Genomic DNA, 11,125 nt, shown 5'->3' on the forward strand with positions numbered 1-11,125 from the left:
AGTTCTCTCTCTCTCTAATTTCTCCTTCTCTTCTTAAAAATATAGACAAGGCATGAAATTATTATATTCCTGTAGATGAGGTATTCTGTTATTTTTACCTCTGTGAATATGGAAAATTCAGAACTCAGCAGACGATCTGACATTCAAGGAAACATGTTGAAGGCTTAAAGTAGTTTTCATAGTGACTAAATGAACATTTTACATCATCACTATTATAGAATATCTACTCTCCGAAGTAGAATACTAGAAAATGAAGGACTTTTTATTTTCCATAAAATACTGATAGTTGGGAAACAGAGCATATGTGTTACAATGTTAGTATGAATTTATGGTTGCATGAGTGTGAAGCTGACATAATCAAGCATACTGTGCAGTATTTCTTACAGGGATCTTTCAGTAACAGGGATATTTTTATCCACGAAACCCATGAACTTAAGAAAAGAATTAAGTGAATGCAGTGAATAGCCAAAAAACTATTCCTTGTTTTTGAGGTCTGGCAAACAGAACTTAGAAAGTGAAAGTTCAAGTAGTATTCCTTGTATCGGTGAATGAAAGCCATTTCACTCCCTAATGTGACATCATTAGTTTTTTTCTTTTTCTGAATAGTCACTTTTATCCCTAGATTTCTATTCACATAACTAAAAATGGGTTTCTCAACCCCAGGAGCCAACTCTCTTACTTGTAAGCCCTAAGAAGAAAACTCTGACTCAGTCTCACTTTTAGATTACTACCTCTAAAATCATGGTTATTTGCCATTGTCTAACCATTTCTGCTCAAATGAAGTGATATGAAGCAGTTTATAGCTTGGTTTAGAGTCTTTCCTGATGGTAAGATGGAAGACCATCAAAGCTAAAGCTTTGTGCTGGGTAGACACACCAAAAGTTGTCCAGGATGTTGTAGCTTCTGTGGTCTGTTGGGAAAATGTTCATCTTTTGTTTGATATTAGTTCCAGTAACTAAACCCTTTAGTGCCTTCAAGATCCTTTGAATCTTATCAACTCCAAATCATATTTGAATATTTAAATGTTACAGAATATAAAAAGACTTTTATCTTCACCCTGCGTTTCATTGAAGCAGTGTCAGTGTGGAGAACCACATAAGGTGTCAGTAAAGGAGGTACAATGTTAATAGAGATACAAATGCCCAACAAATAAATAAGTTCATAATTTATGGTATAATATTCAAATGAGAAACATACAACCACAGAAATCCTGCAGTGAGGGCTTGTTATAATTGAAGATGAGAACATGTTCTCGGAAAATGAACTCACGCTAGTCTACTTAACATGCACTTGTTTTCCTGTTTAAAGTGAAGAGTGTGTTTATTGAATAGAGTTCTGACCCCAATCAACAGTACCTTTTGGGTTTCTATGATAGTTATTTTGGTCAGACACAATCACAGGATATATTTATATATTTAAGATATTTTTATAAACTTATTTTAGTAATATAAACAGTTAGAGATGTGATACATGGAACACCTGGTTTAGAGCACAGAAGCAAAGCAAAGAACAAACACGAAGTTGAACATTTCCACATCATTGCCAGATTTTCAAAGGCAAAGTTATGCAAATGTTTATTCTCAATAAAATATCAACACTGAGAGTCTTTAGATAATGAAACACTAATGGAAGGAGATGAGGCAGAACACTTTCAATATTAACTGCTAGTTCAAAATTTAAATATAGTCAGCCATATAAGCTGTGAGTGTGGTGAGAAAGCTATTTGCTTTAAGAAGGAGAAAAGAGGGACAAAGAGAAAAGTGGCGCAGTGGGTTAACGCCCTGGCCTGCAGTGCTGGCATCCCATATGGGCGCCAGTTCTAGTCCCGGCTGCTCCTCTTCCAATCCAGCTCTCTGCTATGGTCTGGGAAAGCAGTGGAAGATGGCCCAAGTCCTTGGGCCCTTGCACCCACGTGGGAGACCTGGAAGAAGCACCTGGCTCCTGGCTTTGTATTGGCGCAGCTCCAGCCGTTGCAGCCATCTGGGGAGTGAACCACCAGATGGAAAACCTCTCTCTCTGTCTTCACCTCTCTCTGTAACTCTGTCTTTCAAAATAAAATAAATATTTAAAAAGAAGGAGAAAAGATAGTGTTTGTTATACTACAAAGAAAGCAACGTATTTTTGTCAGAAATACAGTGCTGGACATTAGACTCTTTTGGATCAGTAGGGTATCTTATTTCAGAATTATGATGATGATTTTACTTACCAGAGAGGGAGAGGTGAAGAGAGAGAGAGAACAAGAGCAAGAGAAGATAGAGAGAGAGAGATCGCATACACTGGTTTACTTCCCAAATGCCTTGAGTGAGAAGTAGTCTGAAACCAGAAGCTGGGAAGTCAGTCTGTGTCTCCCAGGTAAGTGGCAGGAATCCAGTTACTTGATCCGTAACTGTCCACTCCCCTGGTCTGCATTAACAGGAGGTTGTTGTCAGCAACAGGGCTGGATATTGAACCTAGATCTGATTTGGGATGCAAGTGTCTTAACTAGCATCTTAATCACTAGGCTAAACACCTGACCCCCACTTCATTATCATTTTTATTTGAACCCTTGACATTCAAGATGGGAACGGACTTTTCTTGTATGACTGTGTGCACCTCCTAACGATATTCATTCTTCTCTCCTTTTTCCTCCATGTATAGACAATGTAGGATTGACATCTTTTGCCCTAAAACTCTGAAAGTAATGGTCTTTTTTTCCCCTCAGATCTTCATGGTGTCATATATGTGATTCCTCTGGTTTATATTACAAAAATGAAAGTAAAAAAATATCTAATACATTAACAACTTGAGTAAATCTAGTCAGTTAATTGCACATTTAATATTATAAGATATTTAACTATTTTTTTGTATTTCTATTTGTAGTCTTGAACTTTTTGTTTGAACTTGATTGTTTCCATTACCTGCTTTCTTGCTACTATCCAGACTCAATTCAGAAATGATTCGCTTGACCAAATAACACTAGATTCTCACAGAATAGAAATACCTAAGACAGATATTGGTTTTCTTTTCTTTTTTGTTCTACACAACCTATCAAGTCATAGGAAAATGTCAATAGACTTTCACACTCAAATAAATATGAATTTATTTCAGTTATTTTAGAGATTTCATTAATATGCAACCTACTTGAGCCATCCAATTTTCAATAGAAGCCTAGAAAATATGCAGTTTTATTCAATAAACATTTTAAAAATTGTATTTAAGGTATACAAGTTTCATGTATTTCATATATGTAGATTCATCGCTTCTCGGCCTTTTGGCTAAGTTCAAGTGTAGTATCATATATATATAGATTCAGGAATCCAGTGACACTTCCCACCTCACCCTCCATTCTACTTATGCTTCCACCCTTCTTCCACCTCCCTCTCCTATTTCCATTCTTAATTTTTACAAAGATCTATTTTCAGTTTGCTTATAAGATTAACCCTACACTAAGTAAAGAGTGCAACATGTAGTGTGAAGAAAAAAAAAAAAACAGTTCCTCAACAGTTGAGACAAGGGCTGTCAACAATCATTGAATCTTAAAATGTCAATTGCATTCCTATGCATTACCTTTCAATAAACGTTTTTAAAGATTTATTCGTTTATTTATTTGAAAAGCAGAATGACACAGAGAAAAGGAGAGACTGAGAGAGAGTGATCTTCTGTCCTCTAGTTTACTCCTCAAATTGCTTCAATGGCCAGCGTTTGACTAGCTCCAACTTATAAGCCTGGAACTCCACCTTGGTCTAAATTTTGGGTGGCAGGGGTCTGAAACTGCCTTCCCATGTGCATTAGCAGAAAGCTGGACCAGAAGCAGAGCAGGCAGGACTTGATATGGCACTCTGATGTGGGATGCCCGCATTGCAAGCAGCAGCTTAATCCATCCTCCAACAATGTCAGTCTCTCGACATTTCTAAAAATATTATTTCGTAGCCTAAGATTAATTTAAGATTAAAGTGAGAAAGGAAGAGAGAAAGGGAAAAGGCACAGTGATTGCAACTGAAACTGTAGGGGGAATTAAGTGTGCAGAATGAATACACTGTAGATGAATTGCAGTGCTTCATTTTCCTGCACACAGGATGCCATTTTCAATGTGGCACCTTTGCCTTCGAGTACCAAGTAACTCGTTTTTAAAGTCTAGTCTCAAAATAAAGTTACTCTTTAGTGTTGAAATTTTCTGTTCCTCTTTTAAATAAGATGATCGGATGAAATGAGCACAAAGGGAATAGTATTGCGGGTGCAACATCCGTGTCTTTAGGAATGTTTTGGACATGGCAGCATGGTGGGTAGATGAACTTCGGGCAGGAGACGAGACAGTAGAAAGCATGTAAAAAAATCTCAGCGAAGGGAGCACTCAAATTATAATTATATAAATTTTCTTTTCCAAAATCCTGTATATTCCCTTGCACTAGGTGTGAGCAAAATTGTTATGTCTGTGTGTTTATACTGAGTCCCCAGACACAGAATCTGAGGCAGATTTATGCAGGAGAGTTCTTGAATAGCATGCTTTGCAGATGCATCTGCTAAAGTGGTAAGGAATATCCCAGATAGGACTGTGAATTCCCAGCATCTGATATCTTATGGAGATGAGTACTACAATTCAGAAGAGAAAATCAGGACCAAACATCACAGCTATGCTTAAATTTCTCAAAGAGCTCAGAAAATTAGTGCACTATACTGGGACATTTTCCTAGTTTTCATGACTATCCTTTTACTAACTTTATGAAAGTGAGGAAAAGGAAGAGATAGATGAAAGATATCTGTGAGTTACAAAATATATGATATACTATTAAAAGAAAGATAAAAGAATTAATGTAAAGTGAGGATTTATTCATTTGTACACTGCATTTCAACCTGCCCTGTGTTTTGGCTCTATCCTCATAATTTGACATTGTGATATTTTGGAGATGAGTGGGGAAATACTTTTTGTCCATTTTAAATATAGATTCAAGGTCCCTGAAGAATCAAATTCCCGTAACACATTTTCTCAAAGTCAGCAATCAACAGAAATAGTATATGTGACACTAAAGAAAACTTTCCTCGTCCACAGTTACCGTGGGTGGCAAACATGATGTTACCATACCTCCCCACTAGTCTTTCCTGTGAGCAGAAGGCAGCTTGGGAGTGTGAATGGGCAGGACCTCAGGCAAGATGCAGGCTGTGCATAGAGAAGTTATCAGTCCTTCAGATGGCAGGAAAGAGGGAACCTGAAGATGATTCTCAGATTAGGTGACGGGAGTGCACTGCCATCCTAGTTAACTGCATGTAGCTAATGTTTAAAGAAAGTGTAAATTGTTTCTGAAATGATCTCCGATGTCTTCTTGCACATTTTTATTGATTTGGAATCTACTTTTTAAAAAATCAACAACTTAGGATATTTCTATATAGTTGAACTCCTATTTTTCCCCTTTTTTCATGCTCAATACAAATGAAAACCATCTGTAATGTATGTGTGTGTGTGTTCATGTATGCTTGCTTTTACTTACCATTCTCAATTTGTCTGGCACTCCTTACCAAATGACACTTTACATCATGGTCAACATCACCAGAAAAGTCAATTTTGATTTTTCTTTATAAGTATGTATTTTTAATATGCCCTTGCTAAATGACAGCCATTTTCTTAGGATGCTATGGATCAGAGCAAAATAAACAAGAATCTCTGTTCATATTGCATTCACTTTCTTGTGAAATAAAAAGGATAATAAAGAAAATGAATAATACAGGTGATATACTAGATGATGGTAAAGTTTTTGGAGAAGAATAAAACAAGAAATAAAAAATAAGAAATTCAGATGCAAATAGAGGGAGATATCGCAATATTATATTGGATAGTTAGGACATTTCTAATAGAGGGGAATATTTGAGTAGACATGAAAGAGATGCCCAAAAGAACTAATTATTTGAGGGCCGGCGCCGTGGCTCACTAGGCTAATCCTCCGCCTTGCAGCGCCGGCACACCAGGATCTAGTCCTGGTCGGGGCGCCGGATTCTGTCCCGGTTGCCCCTCTTCCAGGCCAGCTCTCTGCTGTGGCCAGGGAGTGAAGTGGAGGATGGCCCAAGTGCTTGGGCCCTGCACCCCATGGGAGACCAGGAGAAGTACCTGGCTCCTGCCATTGGATCAGCGTGGTGCGCCAGACGCAGTGCACCAGCCGCGGTGGCCATTGGAGGGTGAACCAACGGCAAAGGAAGACCTTTCTCTCTGTCTCTCTCTCTCTCTCACTGTCCACTCTACCTGTCAAAAAAAAAAAAAAAAAAAAAAGAACTAATTACTTGAGACAAGAATATTTAATTAATAAGTTGTACATGGTTAGCTAGTTATTTGTTTCGCTACATGAAGTTTTTATGTTCTTAGCTTTATTTTAATGCCTTAACTATTTTAAACGTATAAAGTAGTGATATATCCTTGTTATTTTTTCTACACTGAAAAAATTTTGTATTTTAAAGATATTGTCCAAAAAACCTCCCCCAAAGTTTAAAGACTAAACCAACCACAGATTTACAGTACATCACAGTGTCACATGTTATGAATTTGGGTAAAGCCCAGGTACATGATTCTTTGTATTCAAGTGCTGGTACTTAGTGAAGCCTTCAGCTGACAAAGGGACTCGATTGGTCTAGAGGCAAAGGTACCTTCATCCAAATGTTGCCTGGTACAAACGGCTGTACAGTTGGTCTGAGCTAGGACTGTGGGCCAAAGTGCTCATACCTAGCCTCTTCATTGCCACTGTTACAGGTATTCAGCTTTTGTGTGCTAGTCCTGGGACTCCATAAAGGAGGACTCAAGAAATAAGTAGGAGCAGGCAGATTCTTAAGATCCGAGTACATAAATGGACAGAATGTCCCTTTTGATATATTCTGCCAGTCAAGCAGTCCCTGAGCTGGCTCATATTCAAGGGAAGAAAATAAATCCTTGCAAAGAACATGTGACCATCTGTATTAGTTTCCTAGGGCTGTCATAATAAATTACCACAAACCATGGCTTAGCTAACAGAAGTTTAGTCTCTCACAATTCTAGAGGCCAGAAGACTGAAATTAAGATGTTGGCAGGGCCACACTAGGTCCATCGTCTCTAGGGCTGGATGCTTTCTCCCAGCTAGGTGAGAATTCTGGTGTCCTTTGGCTTGTGCCAATATCACTCCCATCTCTGCCTTCTTTTTAAATAGTCTTCTCTATGTGAGGGTGTTTCCTTTTCTGTTCCTATAAGGAAATTTTCATGAATTTAGGGATGAGTCCAATCCAGTACGGTATCATCTAAATCCTTGCCTTAGTTTGCAAATATCATGTATCTAAACAGGGTCACCTTTTGAGGTTCTGAGTAGATAGGACACTTGAGGGGATACTATTCACCCCCTGTACCATCTACATTATTCTATACGCTAGACGCAAAGTAGTCAGGACAGAACACTTGGACAGTGCAAAAATCAAAAAATTGGGGCCAATTTTCTGGGTTATATAATTCTGTAAGTTTTGCTCAGTAAAAATCTTCTGATCATCTACTATTCTGGAAATCATGATTCTCACAGATATTTTCTCTTCTTTTCCTAGTGACATGAAAAAGGTTGGTGTCACCGTGGTTGGGCCACAGAAGAAGATCATCAGTAGCATAAAAGTTCTAGAAACACAATCAAAGAATGGTCCAGTTCCAGTGTAAAGCACCCATTCTGGAATGAAGTGGTGGCTGTAGAAGATGTAGCATCCCTCTTCAGAACACAGATGATAATCCTGGAGATGTTGGTGGAAGTTCCAAGTTCAATGAGACACTCAGATATGAGTACAAATGCCTTAAAATCAAACTGAAAAACTCTTTATTTTCCCTTATCATTTAGTGGATGGGTTGAGGGGGGGATTTTGCTTTGTAATTGCTTTTTTTTAAAAAAAATAGTTAATGTGTTAAATTAAAATTCTTCAGCGCAAAATAGTGAAGAACTAGCGTAGAGCCATTGATCCAAACTATCATCAAAACAAAACAAGGGAAATACAAAAGGGACACAGTGGCTTTGTTTATGAACAGCCACAAAAAAAAAGACTTGCGATATTTTTATACAAAGAAGAAATCTGCAACAAGTATTTTGTTTCTTTAAAAGCAAGCAAAATGGAGGAATTTATACCTCAAATTATCTGGCCATATTTACTACCTTATCATTTTATTACTCTCTTTTATCTGTTTAAAGCATATAGAGATGACATTTGTAAGTCTTTTAAGTATTACACACTTTTTAATTGTTAGTTTCCTTAAGAATATCATGTAAAAAATGTGTCTTAATTTTTTAAAGTGCATATTTATTTTCTTTTGAATTGTTTTTTGTTGTTTTATATTTATGCCTTGAAGGTTTAATTTGGATTTGTTACAGCCAAGTGCCAAATGCTCTCGCAAATTATCAACACTAGAAAGCATGTTTACCTAGATAAAAAACAAGTTTGAACTATCTACATTTATGTTTTTTGAAAAATTAAATACTTTCCCTGTTTATTTGCCTGTCAAATCTCTCACAGTCTGAATTAGCCCATTCTTTGTTGTCTCTCCATTTATTATAAATTGTATGCTTCTAATTTAGTGTAATATATTTGCTTATAAGTAATGGATTTTTAATCAGATGACTTGTCTTTCCTGCTCTGGTGCTGAGAGACCACCAACTCCCCCATTCAGGAAGGAGCCATGGCAAAGCTCCTGAGAATAATGACACTGGAAAGAATTGGAATCCTCTGTAGATTGTTGTGTTAGTTGATAACACAGCATGTAGGCCAATGCATGAGTCAAAAAAAAAAAACTTGCTCATCGACTTTGAAAAGTCAGTTAACATCTTCTTTAGTTAAAATGGCTAAGCTGTTTATAGAAATGAGGACAGCTAAACTACCCATTTATATCACTGTGGTTTAGGTTAGTTAATTAAACATTATGAGCATCAATATCAGGTATCATTATCTTTAAGAGTCTTCCTCTTAATGTGCCTACTGTAAATTTGATATATCACTTAACAGACTTGAACTTCTTTGCATTTATTGGACATATTACTTTCAAAATAGCTTGTCATCTAGCAAATGGCTCGAAGTCTGTAGGCATTGGAGGGATGTTTAACTACAGGGATTTAGACTTACTGTTACATAAAGGCAAACTATGAGCATGTTCATTAATACTGGAAATAATGTTCTGGTGGAGCTCTAGCTACTAATGTATTCTGAAGCAAGATCTTAGCTCTATATATACTCTTTCTAATGCTGATATGATCATGTCATGAGTATGAGAAATGCATATGTCAAAAGAATAGAATGGATGAAACAATGCTGCAATTTCTGTGTTCTTATGCAAAATGGAACACTAATGAAAAACAGCTTGCAATCACAGATAATAATTCACAAGTGCTAACTGTTGTAGTGTTAGTGTAATAAGGCATAGATTGTATCCTTTCTAATATGAGATTGTTTCTCAAAATTTGGCAATACTATAGTCAGATCATGCTACTAGAATTCTATATTGGATATATAATAATTATATGAACTTTTAAGAAAGATACATGTGATTAATAAATTAGTTGCAAATTTCACTTCAGTCTGCTAGAAGCAGCTGGAAAAAAAATTCTTTTTTCAAATCAAGTACTTTGTGTTTTAGAATGAGATTGAAATCTGGCTTCAATCTTATTCCCAGACTAGTGTTCCTTTCTTAGCTACTATTCCAAGAATAATAAACAAAATCTGTTCATTCCAAAAACTAATACAAATTGAGGGTGTTGAATTTATTTCACTTATTTTGGCTGTGGTTTTCATTTGAACGTCGAGGCTGTATACACAATGCATTGCTCTTCATTGTTTCAGTATTTTATATATGACCTCTTATAAATTTACTTTATACAATTCTTACCATGTATATATGTAAACAACAGTGTACGATTCTTAACTGTGGAGTAGAGGTACTAGAATGCTTATGGCCATCTCATTGTACAGGAATTGCATTGACTTTCAATAAACGTGAACCCACAATGCCTTCATTATGTTATGTAACATATTACCTGTTTTGTATCTTAAGTTTGATTTACATATATTATTTATTTCTGATAACTCACTCTGTATACTAAGGTTCACTTAAGCCATCTATAAACGTGATATGATTGACAATATGTGTTAAACTTCCCTTTTCAAAACATTACTCATTTAGTTTATGTTGTGCAATGTAGATGGCCTCTTACTAATGTAAAATGATTTGTAGTGGAAACATTTATATTTTTATAATAAACATAATGAAAATATTTTTACAGATTGGAATACGGAAGTGGTCTTTGAAGCTTTTTTAAAAATATATAAAGTAATTGGTTATTTAAACAACAAAATAATGAAATTATATCAGCCATAAAAAATATGCTTCTGTTTCTTTTTTCTCCTTTAGTGAGGAGGGACTCATGTCACATAATTTACATTTCTTTGCTCAAATATTATTATTAATAAGTTAGAAAGATAGCCAGTAAATATTGTCTTCATAGTTAATGAACACAATTGTATTAGGAAGTTCTCCTTTGCTTATAAGTTGCAAAAACCAAGAAAATTAACTTAAGGAACAAAAGGAAATTTTTAGCCCAATGTAATTATCTCTCACAGTGAAAAACTGAGCATGAATGGTACCAGGCGTTCGAACAATGTTGTTAGGGCTCAGTCTTATTTCATGCCTTCCCTTTACACTGTAGTTCTCCCAACAGGCCTAATTTCCATGTTATGAGAGTACTTCAAAATGCCTGTGGAAAAAATAGAAGACAATTTTATTTTGGTACAAAAAATAGAAATCCATATATAGTTTTAGTTTAATAATGTGTTTTTTCCATTAAGTTTTTGAAGAGTCCTCCTATCTTTGTACAAAGTAGAAAATGTACTCTATTTAATGTAATTCTACATTTAATTCTGTAAAATATTTATTGTCTAAAATGATCCCAACAGAAATCATGAGACCTAGCTTGGGTCACAACCCCCTACTTTGGGCAGGGGAATAGAGTACTCAAATTTGTAAGTACTCAATCCTGTGCTTGCCCTTGGAACTAGTGGGTGGGGTTATGTGTAAGTGAGGATTATCAGAGTCGTTCACATTCAAAAGGAATTCAGAATATCATTTAGGGAAAAATGAGGGAATTATGCCCAGGCCGTATAAAACAAAAATAAATGCTAATCA

The 11,125-nt window shown here is 36.0% G+C and overlaps 1 protein-coding gene across 2 annotated transcripts in view; it reads left to right on the top strand.

Moving 5' to 3' along the window:
• Positions 1-10,233, top strand: part of EPHA3 (EPH receptor A3) — a 394,767-nt gene extending 384,534 nt beyond the window's left edge. For both annotated transcript variants that reach the window (XM_008267088.5, XM_002716757.6), the window contains exon 17: positions 7,522-10,233. In XM_008267088.5, the coding sequence (XP_008265310.3) occupies positions 7,522-7,627 (106 nt within the window). In that variant the 3' untranslated portion in view covers positions 7,628-10,233. The remainder of the gene's footprint in view (positions 1-7,521) is intronic.
• Positions 10,234-11,125: the final 892 nt, after the last annotated feature.

Source organism: Oryctolagus cuniculus, chromosome 4 (assembly GCF_051225735.1).
Source record: "Oryctolagus cuniculus isolate XC-2025 breed Fujian yellow rabbit chromosome 4, ASM5122573v1, whole genome shotgun sequence".
NCBI lineage: Eukaryota > Metazoa > Chordata > Mammalia > Lagomorpha > Leporidae > Oryctolagus > Oryctolagus cuniculus.